The sequence below is a fragment of the Parus major genome, chromosome 15 (genome assembly GCF_001522545.3).
Source record: "Parus major isolate Abel chromosome 15, Parus_major1.1, whole genome shotgun sequence".
NCBI lineage: Eukaryota > Metazoa > Chordata > Aves > Passeriformes > Paridae > Parus > Parus major.
Genome location: NC_031784.1, coordinates 4348949 through 4370324, shown reverse-complemented (window position 1 = coordinate 4370324; position 21376 = coordinate 4348949). Strand labels below are relative to the sequence as shown.

The 21376-nt window shown below is 53.1% G+C and overlaps 1 protein-coding gene across 3 annotated transcripts in view; it reads right to left on the bottom strand.

Moving 5' to 3' along the window:
* Positions 1-650: 650 nt before the first annotated feature.
* Positions 651-21376, bottom strand: part of SGSM1 (small G protein signaling modulator 1) — a 35949-nt gene continuing 15223 nt past the window's right edge. The window contains exons 6-26 of one of the 3 annotated variants that reach the window (XM_015644315.3): positions 21273-21340; positions 20989-21134; positions 20447-20578; positions 19796-19920; positions 18332-18399; positions 17805-17968; positions 17285-17414; positions 15882-16052; positions 14878-15016; positions 14553-14617; positions 13716-13861; positions 13100-13228; positions 12508-12690; positions 10773-10844; positions 9668-10249; positions 8823-8947; positions 7603-7685; positions 7291-7400; positions 6997-7093; positions 6470-6637; positions 651-6109 (exon numbers count right to left, since the gene is read on the bottom strand). In XM_015644315.3, the coding sequence (XP_015499801.1) occupies positions 6021-6109; positions 6470-6637; positions 6997-7093; positions 7291-7400; positions 7603-7685; positions 8823-8947; positions 9668-10249; positions 10773-10844; positions 12508-12690; positions 13100-13228; positions 13716-13861; positions 14553-14617; positions 14878-15016; positions 15882-16052; positions 17285-17414; positions 17805-17968; positions 18332-18399; positions 19796-19920; positions 20447-20578; positions 20989-21134; positions 21273-21340 (2992 nt within the window). In that variant the 3' untranslated portion in view covers positions 651-6020. The remainder of the gene's footprint in view (positions 6110-6469; positions 6638-6996; positions 7094-7290; positions 7401-7602; positions 7686-8822; positions 8948-9667; positions 10250-10772; positions 10845-12507; positions 12691-13099; positions 13229-13715; positions 13862-14552; positions 14618-14877; positions 15017-15881; positions 16053-17284; positions 17415-17804; positions 17969-18331; positions 18400-19795; positions 19921-20446; positions 20579-20988; positions 21135-21272; positions 21341-21376) is intronic. The other 2 variants (XM_033518163.1, XM_033518164.1) reach the window with 2 other exon arrangements.

The window sequence follows — 21376 nt, the reverse complement described above, 5'->3', positions numbered from 1 at the left end:
TTTAAAGGTCTGGAGACTGATCCAGGAAATACTGAGGCGAGGAAATGAGATCAAGTCCAAGGTCGTTTTGGGCACCATTGCAGAATGCACTCCCTGACCTCCTGCACAGCTCACCTGGCAGCACAGGATCACACACAGGTATAAACCATCACCACCAGCCCCCAGCTCTGGGCTGGCACCATGCCAGGACCCTCTGCCACCTCCCCATCTGCTCTGTCTGGGGCAGCAGCACCAGGGACCTGGCCCAGTGCTTTTCCTCCTCTTCAATTGCTCCGTTTCACCATCATTTTAAATTCTCCACATTATAGGGGGGTACAGCAAGAGGAAGGACACAGGTGACAGTGCCAGCAGAGCCAAGGAGGTGTCACTGCCACACGTCTGCCCCGAGGGACAGGGTCAGCAAAGCTGGACTGAGCTGGCCAAGGGATGGGGGAAAGCGAGGACCATGAGGGCAACTGGGGTGTAAAAAGAAGCCCAGGTGACAGCAGGGCCCCCAGCACAGGGGACACTCTCCAGGAGCAAATGGGGCTCTGGAATCTGGGAGAAGTGTGGAAATACAGAGCATTTTGGGCACTCCCTGCTCAGGGTATCCCAGTTCACTGCCTCCCCAGGGACCACACAGCCGGAAAGAACCACCAGGATCTGATTGATTTGAAAATACATTAACCATAGAGAATAGAGCTTTAATTTTTCTTTCTCAACAACAATAAGGAACAGTTTACATTAAAAAAAAACCAAACCGAAAGCATGAATAAAATAATATAAAACAGATTATTATACCACAGTGTGGAATTCAGATAATCTAAGAACATTAGCAGCACTTCTACAAATAGATTAAAAGCTGTAAGTGCTCGTTAAGCTCAGATCGAGCAACTCCCAGAGACCAAAATGGCATCCAACAGAGAAAAGCAGCAATTCTGTGTAGGGCAACAGAAAAGTATAATGCCAGGACACCAGATACATTCAAATCCCTGTGCTGAGGGGTAATTCCCTGTCCCACAGAGCCCCCACGATAGCTGTCACACCCTGTCACCCTGCCTGGCTCTCCAGAACACTCTGTGAACAAGGGAAGTGACAATCGTGGGTCTGAGGTTACATCCACATTGCATTTTCAAAGCTTTTCATTAATTCTGTTTGGGAAAACAATTTCTTCCCTGGCTTCTGGGAATTACTTTCCAGAGAGAATGAATTTCTGAGAATTTAAGTCAATCCTACATAGTCATAACAATGACATTTTTAGTCTCTCAGTATCCAGGATATGGATTTTCAATTTTTTAATCATCCTTAGCAGCAAAGCCATACTCATTCCTAAAACTTCCACATATTTAAGATCTTGTGCATAGTTTAATCTTTAGCATTAATTAGTTAAAAAAAAAAAAAAAAGTTTAAAAAAAGGATAAATGGTGCTTTTCCCCCCCCCATCAAAGCACTGATGCAAAGTGTTCTTGCTCCTGGTCATGTCCCACTGCCGATGGCTCAGGAGCCACCGTGGAGAGGGGACTGTCCCCTGCAGCACCATCCATGGGCTCTGCTCAGCCTCCATGTGCAAAACCCATCTATAAAAGGAAGCTATTAAACTACTGAACAGGAATTTAAGGTGGAATATGCTTATCACCAATCTAAAATTAGATCAGAAATTAGATTAGACACACTATAAGACTTCCACGGCTATTTCAATCGTTCTCCGGGAAGTTCAGGGTTCGGGCAGAGTTGGGAAGGAATCCACACACTGAGCTGTGTGAACGTGTGGCTACGGCACCAAATGGCCTCAGCCATGGCCCACGTGGCCACCAGAGGACAGAAATGTGACTTCACTGAGGACCACAATTGTTCAGATGCCTTAATCAGTGAAATATTGCTTATTCAGGACAGTGAGGATGCTGACCGTGAGTGGAAAAGCAGGAACAGTCAGTGGCATTTGATCTACTTCCAGGGTGTCTGAAAAAGCTTTTATAGGAATTTCTGGCACAGGTTCTGGTGAGTTCCAACCTTTCCATAGTGCTAGGAAGGGTTGGAATTCCATCTCTACATTGTGCTCTATCAATTTGTGCTCACACGATAGTAAAATGCTGAAGACAAGCCCAGAACTGCTCAGTACTCAGAGAAATTCCCAAATTGAATGAGAAATAAGAAGTTTTGATGACATGACCATCATTTTGGTCCTGCTAATCAAAGGTTGAGAGGCTCCCACTGCATCTCTAGATAAAAGTGATTTAGATATTGTAAGAAATTTCAAATGCAAATTTAGGGGATGAGAATCCCAAAAACTGGTTCTGTCCCTGGTCAGATTGGCTCCAGTGGCTCCCAGTGCAGGGGACCAACCTCAGGATAATCCAGGAAAGAGAGGGGAAATAGTCACACAAATTAAGTAATAAATAAACAAATAACAAAGAATAAGAAGGATTATGTCCCAGAAACTGCTCTTGGCCACAAGGCTTATGTCTCCAGGGATTTTGGGACCCCAACCCACCTCTTCAATAGCTCCATCTCTCAGCCTTTTTTTCACCTGCCAGGGACAAGGGTCCATTTTTCACTCCCTCAGGTGAGCACAGGGCCAGGACACAAACACTGAGTGGATTTACACACACTGAGATTATCTGAGCTCAGGAGCTGGAGTGTGAGACAAACCCCAAACCCCAGAGCAATGTGGTGCTCAGTGAGGGTGTGATGGGAGCTGAGCTCAGCCCATGGAGCCCATCCTTCCTCAGGTTCATCTCTGGAGTGACTGGAGCAGAGAACGTGAGCTGGCAGCTTGTGCAACCCTCACTGCAGCCAGGGGAGAATGCAGCAGTCTCCTCAGAAAGCTGCAGTCATGGAATGGGGGTGGAAGGAAACTTAGAAATCACCTAGTTCCACCCCCTGCCATGGCAGGGACACCTCCCACCATCCCAGGTTGATCCAAACCCCATCCAACCAGGCCTGGGACACTTCCAGGGATGGGGCAGCCACAGCTCTCTGGACAACCAGCGCCAGTGCCTTATAGTGAAGAACTTCTTCCTAAAATCCAATCTAACCCTGCCATCTGACAGATTAAGGCACAGAGCTCCAGTCCCTGTTCCCACAGAGCCAACAACAGGCTAAAATAGCCCTGGGCTGGCAGTGCCATTGTGGTGGGGGGGTGGGTTCAGCTGCACAGAGCTGCTGGGATGAGACATTCCTCTTCCCCAAGGGGCCAGACAAGATTACTGTATATGGACAAGCCTGGTGACGGGCCTCTCCTGCATGGCAAGCAGGCCATCCTCGGCTGCACAGCTGGGAAAGAGCCCTGCTGCCTTCCAGGACCACGATTGCCCCTGCCAGAATTCCAGAACAAGGCTTTATCTCGTGGGGATCCAGCAGAGGGGCAGAGCCAGGCAGGAGAGGACGAGACCAGAGAAGACCCACAAACAGCTGCACAGCACAACCTTTGCTTTTCAGCTTCTTAGCAGCTTTTAACCATCAAAGAGAGCCCCAGGCTACTGGTGGGGTCCCACTCTGGGTTCCCACAAGCACAAGAACTTGCCCAGCAACACAGCTGAAACAAATTTTTTTCATATTATTTTTCCCTCTTTTGTTATTTTTTTTTCCTCTTGTCCATTCTTAAAATCAGAACCAAGATGAAGCCAAACTGAGGTTGTGATGGTGGCTCTGCTCTGAGCTTCCTGTTGCCCCACCAGAACAGCCCTCCCAGCACTGGGACAGTGACAGATTGGCACATCATGGAATAGGTGCTATAGAAACCACACAGTTCTTAGAAGCAAAAAATTTCTCACCCCCCCCTCAAAAAATAACCCACTTAGTTCACATATTTTCTCTCTATACTGTATATATATTATATATAGACACGATTCTCTGGTAAACATTTACAAGATATCATAAATAACATTGAAAATTTCTATCTCCATTTGCACAACAGCGCGCACTCACACGCCAGCACACAAGGACACACAGTCAGGTACAATCAATAAATAAATACTTTTTTTCCCCCAAAAAAAATTATTCAAAAAACACTGCTATTGAGCGGCCCAGAGACACTCTCAGTTAATACAGACAGCAAATATTGTGCAGAATTTCTTGGCTGTTTTTGTCTAAAAACCAAGGAAAGCTTGAAAGGTTTAGTGTCAGCAACGTTGCTTGGTCAGGTGGTGTTTCCTGTGGGTCCCTGTCCCTCAGGAAGGGGAGAACAGAGCACATCCCTTTCCCTCCAGACAGGTGACAGATCTGTCCTAGAACCCTGAGGGAACAGGAACAGCCTGGGAAGGAGAGAGGATTCGAGCTTTTCACTCTGCTTGGTGGAAGGATGAAAGATTCCCACAGGAACTGGCAGATCTCAAGCTCTTTGTTTCCTGTGCAGCCCAGCACCCTTTGGGTTTTTACTGCTTCAGGGAATTTCCCAGATTGTTGTACATATCTTGTTGAGATTATGAGGGTTGGCCATTGCTCTCCCCCTGCCCCAGCCCCTTCCCCAAAGGGTTCAGGATGTGCCACTGCCTTTTCCAGCTGCGACCTCCACGTCCCAGAACACAGAAATTGCTGATTTGCTCAGAAACAGCAAACCGCTCTATCACGCTCCTCAGACCTTCCCTGAAGCAGCATTTTTCCCTGGTGCAGATTGACAACTGCCTTTTTTTTTTCTGCCAGCAACATCTGACACGTGCCACGAGCCAACACAAACCAGCACAGACAGAAATTCCATGGGGGGAGGAGGAATGACCCCTTTCCCTCCCATGGGAGCACTCCAGCAGCAAGGCAGGAGCAGGGCCAGAGGAGAGCACACACACAGCACACATTGCACCAGGGGGAAACACAAATGTTTGCAGCAAAACTTGAGAGAAAGTACCCTCAGAGAGAGCTCCAGCCCTCCCTGGCTGGGCTGGACCCTCCACCCACCCCCTCTCCTTTTCCTGTATTGTTTTTACCTGAGTTGAAAATTGACTCCGAAGCCTCTGCAGGGCAGCCTGTGTGGGACACAGCAGCTGGAGAGGCACTTCACGCAGTGGGCTCCAGGCTGTGCAGGAAAAGTGGCCACACAAGTGCATCTTCCCAAAGCAAAGACCACTCAGGGACCTTGGGCTATTTTCCTCTCACAGGCCTGTGGGAGAAGCCCACCAAGACCTAACTGGAGATGCTCAGTGTGTTTAGGGGACTCAGCAGCCAGCCCTGAAGCTGTCAGAGGGAAAGTCAGGATAATCAGGAGCTCTGACTTGCCTTCTGAGGAGTCCTTCCCTCACAAGAGCTCAGGGGAACAACAAGGAGACCAGACTCTGACCACAGGCAGCTAAAGTAAGGCAGGTAAGAAAACCTCCAGCCCGGAGTTCCCAGAGGAGGTCAGGACCAGATTTCTCAGTGTTCAGAGAACATTACAGAGGCTGGATTTTGAAAAATAACCCCAATGCTGAATTTGGAGCTGCTCTGAAAATCCATCCAGACACGAAGCTCTTGTGTGCTCGGATATTGTAGGAACAATGTAAAACCCCAGGGGAAAAACAGAGCCCTAAAAAAAGAAAATACTGAAGGGGAAGCAATGCGTAGAGGGACGAGATCAAAAGAGGAATTTCTGTGATCAAAGTCCCCCCCATTACTGGCAGAACCTCGTTGTGTTGGTGAGAGGCTGAGAACTGGCAGCATCCCTGTGCTGCCTGAGCTCACAGGGCTGGCTGCCTTCCCACACCACAGGGAAGGGCTGCCCAAGGAAGCAGCTTTCCAAGGAATCAGCTTTCCCTCTGTGCCACCAAGCTCTGCTCCCCCAGCCCCCGAGCTCCGCCCTGGGATGTGGCAATGCCGGGGCAGTTTTGGTGGCCTCTCCAAGGGCAGGAAGCCACTGCCTGGTCCTGCTCCCAGCACAGGAACACACCTGGAGGGATCTTTGGTTGAGTCACTGCAGAAGGTCTGAGCCGGGGCCTGTGCTGAGCCCAGCTCACATAGCAGCACGTGTCCCACCACCTGAGTCCCACAGGTGTGGCACCTGGAGAAACAGGAGAAGGGAGCCAGCATCGGAGGGGAGTCCTGGCTCTTTGGGTGCCTCATCTGCCCCAGCTCCTTCATTTGTTCTCGATCAGAGTCTGCACTTTATAGACCAGGTCCCGAGCCAGCTTCAGGATCTGTTTGGTGTTGTGGCGTTCTGCCATTTCTGCAACACAGACAGAGGGACCAGACAGGTCAGACCTGAGCAGCCCCCACCCCACAGCTCTGCTGGGGACATTCCCAACCTCCCCTCACAGGGACACCTGGCTCTGGAGAGCCATCCTTAACCAATCCCTCAGGATGGGGAGAGCAGCAGGAAGCACTGCCCAAACCTCAGCTCCCTTCAACACATCCAGGTTGGCCACTGCTGAGGAGAGCGGGTGGATTCCAGCCCCACCCATCCCTCAGGGCCCTGGATGTCAAACATTTCCAGCATTGCCCAGATGGGACTGTCCACAAGCCAGCCACGTGCTGCCTAAACCTGAGCAGCTGCCCCAAACCCAGCCCAACAGAGCACCAGCTGTACCATTGAAAAACTTGATGATGTCTGTAAAATCCATGTTGTTCTCCAGGATGATGTCCCGGTACATCTCCACCAGGGCCAGTGCTATGAAGAGCACGTAGTGAGCAGAGGAGACGTGAGCAGCAGCCCAGATGGTCTCCCAGACGGCGAAGACGTCGTCGTACACCAGCTCTGTGAGCAGAGAACAGCAGTTACCACTCCACTCACCCCACCCTGGCTCACAGAGCTCTCAGCAGCGCTGGGGAGACACGCTGGGTGCTTCCTTCCCACAGGAAGCTGCTCCAGCTGGGAGCAGTAAGTCAGACATCTGTAGGGAGAAATGTTCTGCCCGGCAGCAGGTGACACAGGCCCCAGGACACACTCGTGAAGAGGCTCAGCAGCAGCTCTGGAACAACAGGTTCTGTATCTAGACAGAACAATCAGCCAGACATAAACCAGGGAAAAGTGAAAAGGAATTAAAAATAAGTTTAAACCTGCTGAGAAGCCTGGAAGCAGACCCTGCCTCACCCTTGGGTGGTCTCAGCACACACCTCTCTTGAAGTCCAGGAGAAACCATCGGTAGCAGAAGTAGAAATGAGTATAATCTCCATTCTGGTGCATTAGCTCGAAGAGCTCAGAGTCCAGAATCTGTCAAGAAAAGCCAAAGGAAACTCAGGAATGCACACACACAGCACCAGCTCCCACCAGCTACTCTCTCCCTTTCCTGGCAGTCCTTAGAGCCCCTGCTGTCCTTCCTGCTCCCCAGCACTAAACCCCAGCTCCTCCAGGACCAGATTTCCCTCCTGGGTGAGAGGAGCTGTCATCCCTGTGGCAGGAACTCTCACCTGGATCAGTGACCTCATGTTGGCAAAGTGGGTGTCCATGGCCCCTCCGTGGGGGAAGTTCTGGTTCATCCTCTTCATCAGCTCCGTGAAGCAGCTGAAAGCCAGAGCCTCTGTGCAGGGAGGAGAGACATCACTGCTGCTGCTCCTGCAGAAAGCTCACCCTGGCCCCAGGGTGGGCTCCTGGGAGCCAGGCAGCATCAGGGACAAACGGGATCCTGCTCCACACCTCCAGGCACTGCACTGCAAAGGGCACCTGGAACACCCCCCCCAGATCCCCACACAGGGACAGGGAAAGCAGAGCCACCCACTCACCATCATCCAGGATGACCAGGAGAGGGGCCAGCAGGTCACACATCCCCTGCACATAGCCAATCTCAATGTGCTGCCAGATGTAGCTGTGTGAGAGAGCAGGAGAGGTGACCTGGGACCTGAGTGCCATCATCTGCCACCCCCCTTTGCCCATGCCCTGTCTCCCTTCGCAGGATGCTGGAGTAAATCACACCTGTTCATTCTGTTATCCCTGTGCTGCAAATGATTCAATTCTTGTGGTGCCCCCCAGGTGAGGCATGCATGGCACAGTCCTGGATCAACACCCTGCCACAGCCACATCCAGGGTCAATCCAGGGCTGTGCCACGGCCATTGCAGGGAAAAATCAGTGCAGGGAAAAGCAAAATGGGGAAGCACAACACAGTGGGGTCATTGGTTAAAGGGCAGAGACTGATAACATTTGTTCATCACTCAATCTCATCCTTCTCCCTCCATTCATCCCCTTGGTTCTCTGCAGACTCTGCCTGCCTCGCCTCCCCATTCCCAGTGTCCCAGGAAGCACCCAGCCCTGCAGGGATATCTTCCCTTATTTGGTAGCAAGGCAAAATGTGTTCTGAGAGGACTCAGATCTGCTGCTGGCACAAGGGAAGGATCTTTTCCATCCTGCCCATTGGTTTTCCAAAATGTGCTGTGCTGAAGGTCTAATCTCAGCAGAGATCTCCAGCTCTGGCTGTCGGGTGAAGTGACAGCACTGATGGAACAGCAGCTTCTCCTCATGTTTGCAAGATGAGTAATAATATTTTATCCTTTGCTCCCTGTGAAGCAGCAGCTGAGCTGGAGCTGGTCTGAGTCTGTGAGTGTCACTAGGCAAGCTCTGAGTCACAGGGACTCAGAAATGCACCCAGGTCTGTCTCTCTCCTGGGATTTTGGGTAGGCACAAACCATTCCGGTGCTTCAGGCACTTTCTCATTAGCACTACAGCTCTGTGGGCTGATCCTCATTAACACATTTTGCAGGCATGCTCCAGGAAGCAGGTGGGCTGCACTGTGTTCCTGGGCAGCCCAGGGAGCCTCTGCCTTGGCCAAAACCCCGACACAGCAGTGATGGGGAAGGACAGCCGGACACCTCGGTCTGGGAACCGCCGCATACTCGGAGCTGCGGCCCTGGTGCTGGGATGACGAGGGGAGGAAGGCACGGAGCAAAACTCATTAACCACAAAACAGTTTGAGGCTCCAGCCTGCAGGTGAATCCCCACAGCCCCCACCTGCACATGACATTGCGGAGCTTCTCCAGGTTGGCAGGGGTGAAGTACCAGTAGTTGCGGTCACAGCGCTGCACATCCTTCTCGATGCGGTGCAGGTTCACCGTGTACATGTCCAGCAGCTCTGGCTGCCCAAAACAAGAGCAGAGTCGATTTGTTTTCCAGTAAAAAGCAGGGAGGGAGTTGCAAGGGCAGTAGAGTGACAGGGCAGAGTTTGGGTGGAAGGTGGGAGCCCCTCTCTGCCCAGCCAGGCAAGTGCAGGTAAACCCTGCCCCTCCACTCAGCCCCAGTGAGGCACATCTGGAGTGTGGTGTTCAGTTCTGGGCTCCACAGCTCAAGAAAGACAAGCTGCTGCCAGAGAGGGTCCAGCAGCAGCCAGAGAGATTATTTGGGGTCTCTCTCTGATGAGGAGAGACTGCAGGAGCTGGGCCTGGTCAGTTTGGGCAAGACAAGACTGAGAGGAAATCTCATCAATCCATACAAACATCTCAAATCATGTGCCAAAAGGAGAGTGACAGACTCTTTTCATTGGTGCTGAGTGACAGGACAAGGAGCAATGGCCATAAACTGAAACACAAGTTCCACCTCAACATGAGGAAAAACTTCTTCCCATTCAGGATGGCAGAGCCCTGGAACCAGGCCAGGGAGAGCACGGAATCTTCCCTCTCTGGAGACATCCCAAACCCACCTGGACACATTCTTGTGTCACCTGCCCCAGGTGACGCTACCTTGGCAGGGGGGTTGGGCTGGATGATCTCCAGAGGACCCTTCCACCCCAGCTCTTCTGGAGTTCTGTGGTCCTGTGAGGCAGCCAGGAAGGAACCCCCCCTGGCCAGGTGTGTACTTACAGAGTAGGTGACACCCGTGGAGGAGAGAGCAGCTGGTTCACTGCTGCTCAGGTCAGTCACAGTCAGAGAGTCCAGCTGTGGGTACAGACTCTCCATCTCTGGCTCCTCAGAGAGGTTGTCCTCACTCTCCACCAGGCTCTGCTTCTCAGCCTCGCTGTCTGCCCAGCTCTCCACCACAGCCAGGGCCACGCTGTCACTGTCACGCAGGAGCCCCGCCGAGCCCTCACCCATGGGGACAAAGTCCACACTTCCACCGGTGGGAAATTCACCTTCCAGGCTGTCTTGGCCTTCCAGCTTCTCCTGCTGGACACCATCCGTGTCCGGTGGGGCTGGCACATCAGACCCAGCAGCCTTGCCCTGGGAGCTGGATGAGGATTTGGTGGTTTCCAGAGCACTGTCCTCGTTGCTGAAGCTGCGCTCCGAGAACCCTGATGTGATGGAGAAGTTTTGGGAGGAGGGGTGCCCAGAATCAGGAGAACATGTGCCATTGGGGACTGTCCCATTTGGGATCTTGCTTTGCTTGCCATCTTCCAGCTGAGAATCTACTTCAGTCTGTTCCACCTCATCCACAGATTCAAACACCTGCAAAGTGGGAAGACATCCCAGGCATCCAGTGAGTGTTGGGAACACAGGCACTACATCCCCAAGAGCTGTGTACTCATAGTGCCCATGTTCCCAGCAGTGCACAGAGGAAAATCTCTTTTAGCTTCTTCTCCCTGGATTTGAGTCAGCGCTTGGTCGTTTGCACAGCTCCACAAATCCCTGCTCCAAAGGACTTTGCTTGGCATTATATTATTATAATATTTTATATTATATTATATTATTATTATATTATACTGGGCAGAAATTTCAACAGGTGTTAAACACCTGGGCATGAACAGAGGGAGCAGCCATGGGCCATCAGGTGTGAGGCCACGGGGCAGAGCTGGCAGGTGAACATTGAACACCACAAGCAGAGCACTGTTCTGACATCAGCAGCTCAAAAGCAGGCTGGGGACTCATTCACCTCTCCCAACCCAGGTTCTGTTTGCCAGAAATCATTGTGGCTGTGGTGAGGGGTCAGCCCAAGCCAAGGGCACAAGGAATGGAGGGACAAGGGGCTCACCTGGGTGCTGGAGCTGGAGTCACTCTGCAGCCGGGCGTGATTCTGCCGGCCGGAGCTGCAGCTCTGCGAGGACTGCAGAGGACAGGGAAAAGAGAAAGAAAATAAAAGATAAAGGGTCAGGGTGAGGGAACTCAAGCAGAGGTGATGCTTCTGCAGGTGAAAAAGCAGCAGAAAATGCATCCAGTAAATATCTGACCCTTGGGGGATGTTCCTGTCACATCAATGCTGCTGCAGCACCCAGCCCTGCCTCAGCCCCAACACTGCTGGGAAGGTGACAAAGCCAAAGCCCCAGGTCACTGCACTTGTTCAAGTGCTGTGTGCTGGGTCTGAAGGAGCTGCTTTCCTCTGGCCTGCACGGAGATCACGTTGCCTCCCTGGAGTGCAAATTTCTACAAATCTCTGTCCTAATTTGGCAGCAATGCAGCTCAGCCCAGCTCAGTTTACATAAACGATGAAGTCAGGCTATAAAACAGTCCCTCTAAGCATATTCATGCTTTTTTCCTTTTCTTCAAGGACAAATATTGATGTTTTAAGCCAGACTCAGTGGAAGCAGCTCCTCTCAAAGTCACGAGCACCCTGTTCTGGCTTCCAGCTGAAGCACAGAGAGAAGGGCTGGGCTCTGCAGGCACCATCTCCTTGCTCAGCTCCGTGGGGTCCCTCTGAGCAGCCAATCCTCAGTGAGAGAAAGTCCTCCCCATTAGCTGAGCAGAGGTGCAGAGCATGGCCATGACACCACACACAAACAATAGGATTATAAGAAAATACAGCACATTCAGAACAGCAGTTGTCCCCACCCTTGTATCGTGGGTGTTTGCTGGGCAGGGCTCTGGTGGGGAGAGGAAGGGCGACAGTTTTCCTCCATTTCCATGGGAGCACTTAAAACAGGAAATTTCAGGTTGAGATGGGAAAGGGGGGAAACTTTGCGTGTGTTCACTCTGCCAGCTCCCTTCCCAGTTCCCAGAACACATGGATACAAAGGAAGAGCCACAATGGAGGTGCTGAGGGGATGGCAATGATTCCCAGGGCTTCAGCCTACAGAGCAGTGCCTCTGCTCACCCTGAGAGCTGCATCATCCTGTCCCTGGCTCAGACCTGCTTTCCCTGCATCTCTCCATCTCTGGGCACACAAGTAGCCTGCAGCATTGGGGCTGAGCTCATCTCTTTCCCAGAGCACCCACACAAACTTCCCAGAGGGAAGAAGATCAAGTCTCCAGGGCTCACCTCCCCTCACCTCTGGGCCAGCAGCCTGAGGTCAGGGAATGCTCTGCCATGCTGGGCTCTTCTCCTCCAAGGACAAAACACTCATGGAAACACTCCCTGGACTCTGTTCCCAGGACTGCCTTTCCTTTCACAGGCTTTTCCCTCCACACAGGTTTGGGCTGTGGATCTCATTCCTCACTGCATTGCTAAAAGCCAGTCCCAAGGGGCTGGGTGTCCCCATGGATGACACTGAGGGCGTGCTGAGGCTTCTTCCATGCAGGAGCCAGGAAGCCCAGTGCCCTGCTTCACAGCCTCTTAGTGCCAGGAACATGCTCTTCCTCCTCACCCCTTCTTCCAACCCTCTTCCACAGAGCTAACCCTGATGTGCCCCAGGAGTGCATCGGGTAATGAGGATCTCACTCCCATGGAATACAGTGAGGAACAAGACACACAGGTGGGGACAGGGGTCAGGGGAGGGTGGGCAGGACCCCACACAGACTCTGGGTGGGCACTGCCCAAGCCCCCCACGCCCTCACCTCGTTGCTGATGGTCGAGTCCCTGTGCATCATCCTCTGGATGTGGGAGTCCAGGCTGGCCCCCGAGGAGCACTTGGCCAGGGCTGCGGCGTGGGACTCCTTCTCGCGCTGCCGGACGATGGCCTCGCAGCCCAGCCACTCTGCCATCGTGTGCTCGTAGCACGCCCGGGTCTGCTCATCAGCCTGAGACACGGGGGGACAGGGGCTGGGAATGGCTGTCCCTGGAGAGCCCCAAACCAGCCCCTCCTGCTCCCCACACAGCGGGGTGCACCCTTGTGTGAACTGCAGCTCGTGGGACGCAGCCACCCTTACCCTGCAGAGTGCCTGATCTGCAAAATGTGTCTGAAATTTGTATGGAAAAATGCCCATCCATCTCCTCCCCGCCCTCCCAAGGTGCACAAGGCACTGAATATGAGGAGCTGCACAAGCCAGTGACAAACTTGGCCCTATCAATTCCTGATCCAAGTGTTTGTCCCACTCCTGCCCCCAGCCCAGTCCAGAGTGGACGTGAGGCCCAGTGGGCTCACAGCTAACAGACCCTTCCACTGGGCAGGACCAGGGCACACAAAGCTGGCAGCACACCCTCACCAACCTCCTTCCTCTCTGCCTCCGTCATCCCAAACTGGTAATGGCCCAGCAGGAAGGGCCACACCGCCTTCCTGATCTCGTGCTGGATCCCGCCGTAGTAGATCAGCCGCAGCAGCTCCTGGTCCTCGTAACTCTGTGGGAAGAGCCTGGGTCAGGGACAGACACAGCCAGCACATGGGGTGTATGGCTGTCCCCCACTTCAGCACTCAGAGCTCTCCCAGACCCCAAACAACCCCAGCCCCACTGCCTGTGATCCCTCAGAACCCTGCATGGGTTTAAGTAGAGCCACAGGCTGCTGTGGGTGGACATTTTGACTCTCCACACCAAAGAGCGGCCCACCAAAGTCACCGAGGGCCACTGCTGTGCCTCTGACCTGGCAGCACATCAGGACAGCAGTGACAGACACTGCTGCAGGCAGGCTCTGAGCAGAAGCACTTTAAGAAGAGCAGCATTCACCCCTCAGCTCTCACATACCGAGGATGAGGATTAGGATTAGCCTCGGGCTCTGTGCAGCCTGGGTGACTTCCCCCCTTGAGGAACTTCTTGATGTGTTTCACCACCTCCCCATGCTGCACCCACTTCAGTGACACTGCCCTGGTGTCCCCAGGGTGTGGCCCTACCGAGCTGTCCTGCAGGTATCTGTGCCAGATGTCCACGGTGAGCCCGGCGCTGGCGCTGCAGGGCACGTCGGGGGACACGATGTTGTGGTTCACCAGCGCTGACAGGTGGGTTCTCACCGTGGACAGGTGTCTGCAGTAGGCCAACCCTGCAGCAGGAACACCACACCTTCAGCTGTGGAACTCCAGGAAACACGAGGATTGCCACAAAAGAGCGTTTTCACTTTTACACCAATAGTTAATTATTTTGTTTTATACCTCTTCGCTGCAGTGCAGACTTTCTTAGCCTAACATTTTTTTCTAACTTCTCATTACCTTTATAACTACTTCTATATCTCAGCTTTAAAACCTTAAAACTTTCTACTGCTTAGCTTAATGTCTTTCTATTTAAACTACACACTTACACAAAGTTTCCAGATCCTTCTGGATTTAAAGGCAGAAGCCTTTTCCAAGGCCTCAGGTTGAACCCTGTGTTCATTTCTATGTTTAAGCTTGCATGTACAAGATTTTGAGAACTTTCTGTGCTTGGAATTCCTACAGAGGATGAAGAGCAGGAGAAAGGGCCCTGAGGGAGACCCTCTGCAGCCACACTCTGCCCTCAGAGCAGGGAATCCACCAGGACAGGTCCCTCATCTTGGTACCCCCAGTGCTGCTGCTGGGGCTCGAGGCTGAGAGTCACACTCCAGCTCTTTGCTCCCCACCCTCAGCACGTGCAGCAGGCTGGTCCCAGTTCCCCCAGCCACTGCCAGCTGACCCCAGCACCACTCCCAGCCCGGAGCCCAGGACCTCATCCCTCATCCAGTCTCATCCCAAGGCAGCAGGGGGGTGACAAGCACTCACAGCCATAGAAGGCCCGGGACAGGATCTGGTACTTCATGTTGTCACACAGTAGCTTCAGTGGAGCTCTGCCAACAGAAACACACAGGATGTGAGGGGAGAAAATGCCCCTGTGCATGCCCTCAGCCTGGCTGTGATCCCGCTGATCCTGCAGAGATCCACCAGGGATGCTGCCCGGGTTCAGAGCAGCCATTCCTGCTGCCAGGCTCTGGGGCAGCTGAGATGTCCCAGATGCAGGGACAAGCCTCACCTCAGCCCCATCCCACTGACCCTGCCGTGGTTCCTGGGCACTGAGCCCTGGCTCTGCTGTGCCCCTGGCTCCTCGTACCTCTCGTGGCTGCAGCCATTGGCCGGGCCCCCATCGGAGGAGCCGCTCTGGGAGCAGGAGGAGCAGGAGGATTTGCGGGTGCTGGGCTGCCACATGGGGGGCAGGACAGCCCCTGGAGCGTCCATCAGGTCCTGGGGCACTGCAGGAGGGCAGAGAGGAGCATCAGCTACAGCCTGGCACTGCCCTGGAGTCAGGGAGATACAGGGGCCCAACAGAGAGAGAGCTTTCATCCCGCTCTTCCCAAGGAGGCTCCAGCTACCAAGCAGGGCCCACCACAGGGAATCACAGCACTGGTGAGCTCAGGAGAAAGGAAAGGGAACAAAGAGCACTGATGGGAGAGAACCATCACTAATTAACCAGATAATGCAGAAAGCTGATCTTAAACTGCTTCGTGCTGACCAAGGCAGAAACCCAACACCCCAGGCAGAGGCTCCAGAGAAGGGGCTGCAGAGAGAAAACAGGATTGAAATCAGCTGCTGTCCCAGGCAGAGGGTATTACTGGAAGGGAAAAAGGCCCATCCCTCAAAGGATCACATCCAAAGATCAGGGAAAGAAGGGAGCATCCAAATCACGAGATAGGAGATGAAGACTTGGATGAAGAGGTTGAGAGGGACAGCAGGAGCTCTGTATGTTGTCACTTGTTAATCCCTGCTTAAACTCAAAGTGCTGCTGCAAAGGCCTCGGGTCCTGCTCCACACATGGCCCAAACCATGAGGAATAATCCTTTTTACTCCTCCTTGGAAATTAAATTGTGGTAGAAATTTCATCATCTGGCTGGGCAAAAGTGTCCTTGCTCTCCCTTGGTCTCACTGGCTCTCCCAGCTTGTAACAAGGAATGAATTACATTGGCAGGAAAAATATTGAATTATTCCCACAAAAGTCCCTTCCCCTCACATTGAGCTGATGGGTCAGTGACAGTCAGTGGTGACAGGGACAGCTCTGCAGGACCTCTCAAGTGACAACACAGGCGAGCTGAGCACCAGACCCAACCAACAGCTCATTACACTGAGGCCTAGAGGTGCCCAGAGCAGCACGGAGAGCTCGGGATGTGCCAGGGAGACTCAGACACCATTTAGGGATCACCACCATCTTGCTTCCAGCTGGAATCTTCATGATCTTCCCTCTCCCAGCAGTCACAGGTGCAAGGAATGGGTGAAAAGCACCATTAATGGCAACTAGAGACACAGAGAGAGGACAAAGGCACCAATGAAAGGGGAGAAAGGAAGAATCTGTGGAGAAGAGAGAATGATGCAGTTCCACCTCTGGCTGGGGAGGTGCACAGGAACAGCACAGGCTGTGATGACGCCAGCTGAGTAGATGGCAGCAATTAATTTCCCAGAAAATGTGGCCCCCAGCATGGAATTTTAAGGGGTAGATCAAAAGGCAGCCACAGAAAGGCACATCTCTATCTGCTGTTTTAGCTTCAATCAGGTTTTTATCTGACTCACTGAATCGTGTTAGTCAGCTGAAGGCAGGGAGAACCAAGTATAATCTCAGCTGACGTTATGGAGGAGTCACAGCGGATGTAATTTCTCCCTCATAGCCTCCAAAATGCAGGAAAAAGGTTTCCATCAGATTTCAGAGCATTTTTAAAAAACACTCCACAAGTCTTCCGTCTAAAGCTCACGCTTTCCCCCTCATAAAGTCACCTATGATGTCCCCAGAGGTCAGAAAACAGTTCTTGGCATTTCACAGAAGAGTGAGGACAAATGTCCAGACATTTCAGCCAGGTTCAGATCATTCTCCACCAGACAAGAAGAGGCATTTCTGGTTTGGAGAATCCATCAGCATCCCCTCCCTCGAGTTAGGGACTGAAGACAGGTGGGTGCAGCCTGGCAGCACCCAGAGCAGGGTGCTGTGACCTCCCCTTTGAGCTGCAGGAGCCACACTGAAGGAACATCACTGGATTTAGTGCAGCCTGAGGGCAGCAAGAGAAGAATCAGCCCTGGGGGCATCTGATGGCAGAAGGTGGCCCCCAAGTGACCAAAGTGAACCTTTTTACTGAAATTATGTGTAAGAGGGGCTTTTCCTGACCATTAGTGCTGTTGTGCAGCTGCAGAAACAAAGGACTCAGTAGCAAGTGGAAGGAAAAAAACCCAAACATAGAATCATGGAATGATTTGGGTTGGAAGGGAATTTAGAGATCATTTAGTTCCAGCCCCTGCCATGGGCAGGGACAACTTTCACTATCCCAGGTTGCTCCAAGCCCCATCCAGCCTGGCCTTGGACCCTTCCAGGGATGGGGAAGCCACAGCTTCTCTGTGCCAGGGCTTCCCATTCCTTAAATGATGCCATTTAAGATCAGGCAGCACTGGCACAACCAGAGCCCTTCCCCTGGAACCACCTCCTGCTTTGCCCCATGCCCATCAGCGCCTACAAACCCTCCCAAAGCCTGCCCTGCACTCACCAAACTCTGCCTGTGTCCCGGGGTAGATGATCCTGAAGACATAATCCGTGGCTTCGTCATCTTCCTTGTCGGACGCGGACTCGGAGGAGCCCTGGGGGCTGCGCTTCCTCAGTTTGGGAAACACCTTTCCCTGGGGGAGCAGAACGTGCCCTTCAGAGCCTCCCAGACCTCACCACTCCCTTCCCGAGCTCCTGCCCCACATGCTTTGTCATGTCTGCACATTCCCTGGGCCAGAGCAGCTCCCGGATCAAGCTTCCAGCAGCAGGTGAATCCATAACCCTGCTGGGCACGGGGTAAACACAGCCCAGAGAACCAAACCCCATGGGCAGCCCTCCCACACCACCCCCCCAGCTTTCCAGAAGGGTCTGTTCAGCTGGGCAAGGCCATGAGCTAAACCCAACCACCACATTTTAAGCCCCACCTTCCTCATTAATTTTGGGAGGGGATCATTTAAAACACAGCAGCCGCTAATGCCGGGCAGAGGGTCCACATGGGAACCCCAGCAGGAACAGGCACCCACCTTTCCCCGCTGTGACCAGAGGGGTGGATCCAGCTGGCCGTGGGGCAGGAGGCCGTTCTCCAGGCAGGACAGGAACTGCAGTAAGTGTCCTCCACGGGGGAAGCGCAGAGGTGGCCTCTGGATGCCATCCTGGCTCACCAGGACAACCGTGCCACCACTGTCTACTGTTGGCAACAGCGAGAGCAGGCACAGCCATCAGTGAGGGAAACAGCACAGGCCGAAAGGCAGAGGGCAGGAAAGCTCAGGGAATGGAAAATAAGGGCTTTCTTCCATGTTTGGATTCTCCTCTAAGTCCATGGTAAGACAGGCCCTGGGAAAGGCTTGCTGGGATCACCCCCTTGGAAATCAGAGCTCTGCAGGGAGCACTCCCAGCCAAGCACCACAGCTGGGGAAAAGACTGGCCTAGAAGCACTTAAATCATGGTGAGCACCCAGAGCTCTGGGCATCTGCCCTGGAGCCAAAGCAGAACCATCCCAGAGGGAAGGGATCAAGCCCAGGGTGACACAGGCCCCCAGCTGTGGCCTTACCTTGCTGGTGGCAGTGCAGATACACGATCTCCTCCAGGCGAATGGTCATGGCATAGTCCCAGTACACGCTGGAACAGAGGGACAGGGAAGCTGTGAGCCTCGAGGGTGTGAGAGGCTCTGCTGCTGCTCACAGCAGCTCCAAATCCTGCTCCAGATCCCCTGGCACCAGGCAAAGCCACAGAAAGGATGAGATCCCAGAGCAGTGATGCCAGCCTGATGAGTGATAACATCCCTCCAGAGCCAGGAGCTGTCCCTGCCACCTCAGCTCAGCCAGGGCCAGTCCTGTCCCACCTGCCCTGGGTGGTTTCTCTGCCCTCACACTGTTCCCAGATATGGTAAATGGATCCTGGCTACTGCAGGGAGGGACTGGAGCCCTGCAGAGTTGAGCATCCTCCTCTGAGTACCCCAAGAATCCCTCAGGAGCAGCCCTGGAGCCCCAAGGAAATGTTCAGTCAGGTCCAAACCTGGGCTGCTGCTTCTCCCTGGGGCAGGGAAATAAACCCTTACAACTTGTGGGGTTTTTTCAGAGCTTACAACAGATTTGGTCTCAGCTGCTTCTGTTCAAGAACTGTCTCAGCCCAGGCACCTCGAGGTGTCTGAGCAAATCTAGAATATGCTGGAGAGCTGGTGGCCACCAGACAGAGCAGAGAGGCAGGGTTTCATTCCTTTGGAGAGCCCAGCACTGCTGTCTGAGGGTGTCAGCACTCAATCACATCCCACCTCTTTGCAACAAAGCAAATTTCCAGATTCTCAGCAGCAGCAGCATCTGCCACTTCATAAAAATAGTGCTTAAATAACATTAAAAACAGCTTGTGAAGGACAGGAAGGTGTGCAAGAGTCACTCCTTGTACAGTCATACTTACTGTGCCATCTGCCTCCTCTCTTCCTTGCTCACGTCTTGACACTGGGAATTTTTAGAGCTTAGGCTGATGCCCAAGGCAAGAACTCAGAAAAGGGGTGTAGAGATGGAAACAGATTTTAGGGGAGAGTACCAGGCACAACTGAATGGCCCAGGGGCCAAGAAGAAAGGGGAGATGAAAAGAACACCGGTAAACAAAACCCAAAAAACTACAACTGACAATGAATGAAACTGAGACCAAGTTTTGCTGAAGAAGATCTCTACTCTAGGTCAGAGAATCAGTGTCCTAAACACTCCCACTTTCCTGGAGCCAGGAGAAACCCAGGAGCAGAGTGTGCTGGGAGGGAGGGGAGGGCATTCCCCTCAGAAAATCCCCCAGGGCAACAAATGAAACCACTTTGTGTGTTTTGGAACAAGCCCCACTCCCTCGCTGAGCACTTCCCAGCAGAGACACATCTCACACCACCTCCTGCCACCCTTCCCATTCCAGGCGCAAGGATGATGGTTTTGCTCTGGGAAAACAATGATGGTTTTGCATCCCAGATCCAAACTGTGACCCAGGGGAATATCTCCTCCCTTGCTCTGGTACACTTGGAGCCAGTCACCTCTTCTCGTAGTCCAGGTCCCCCACGGAGCCGTTCATCAGCTGGTTGGGGGTCCACTTCAGTGCCATGATGTCGGCAGTCTGGTGGAGGGACAGATATCCCGGGATTGCCTCCATGTCATCTCGCTGGGGAAGGGAAACACAGCGACAGAGTCAGCTGGAAGGTGCCACAAGAACAAAGCCCTGGAGCCCAGGGCTCACACACAGCCCTGCAAGCTGCACCTGAGCCCAAGTCACAAACCGGGGAAACCTGCTGTGTCCCTGGAAAACCTGCTAGCGGAGACTCCAGGACACCTCAAGGCCTTGGAAAAGGGCTGAGAGCAGCTGCCCAGCAAGGAAAACTTAATACCTCCACCTAAAAGCAGTTTGCACTTCATTTAATTGACTACAAGAAGCAGGATGGGATGGGAGAAGGAGTTTTGTGGTAAAGAATGGGCAGGGAGAGGAGCCTGTGTTTCTACCCAGACTGGAGCAGAGCTCTTCCATCCCACTGGGAGGATCCACATCACCAAGACCTCCAGAAACACAGCACATTCACTGTCTTGCCAGATTAAAAATGTGGTTTTCTCCATCCAAGAGCCACTTGGGATAGGACAAGGTGCTGAGGAGCAGAGCAGTGTTTCAAAGCCCAGGTTTCCCAGCAGGAGCTCACCGGCTGCACCAGGACGTTGTTCTTGCCATACAGGAGTGTGGCTCGGGAATTCTGGTGCAGGGACTCCACGTAGTCCCTGGCAGACAGGGATGGCCTGTCATCCATGCTGCCACTGGAATGTCTTTTCTGAATCTGCAAGAGACACACCCAGAAAAGTGAGGTGAGCACAGACACCCTCTGGCTTCACAAAAGCTCCTCTTGAACCACCTTCCCTCCTCACTTACACACTTATGAGAGTCACTACTAGAAATCTTTCCCTCAGGGTCCTCTAAGGGGGTTCCTGACCCTGTCCAAGCTCAGAGAAGCCCCAGGAGTGAGCTCTGTTTGCAATGCACAGAGCAGATGCAGCTTTCTGTTCACACACGATGGTCCCCAGGGACACAGACCCTGGGATGCAGTGCCAGGAAGGCCAGTGCTCTCCATGGGCCACCTTCCCAGCACCTCTGCCTCAAAGACTTCCCTCCTCAGAGGCCTCCACAAGCAAAGGGAGCCCAGATCCTGTGGATCTGGGAGGAGCAGAGAGAGGTTTATCCCCCACTCACGCAGAGCGCCGGGCGCTTGGTGGGTGAGTCCTGGCGGCAATGGGAGCTGTGGATCCGGTGCCTCTGCACCAGCTCATCCGCAGAGGGGTCAGTCCAGAAGTGATCAGCAGTCTTCATCTTGGTGTATTCCAGTGCACAGGGCCCCACTGTGGAGAGGAACATCCCAAACATAAGGGAGCCATCCCTGACCCCACGGCCGCCGTCACCTCCAGGATCTGCAGATCACAGATTTGGGAGCATGGGTTTGGAATGCAGGGAGGGAAAGCAAGTAAAGAAAGTGTTACCCAGTAAAGATGCAAGAATTGGCCCATCCACAGGATCCATCAGGAGAGCTTCCTTCTCATAGTACTTACTAGAAGAAATAAAGGACAGCAAAATGCTGGAGGAC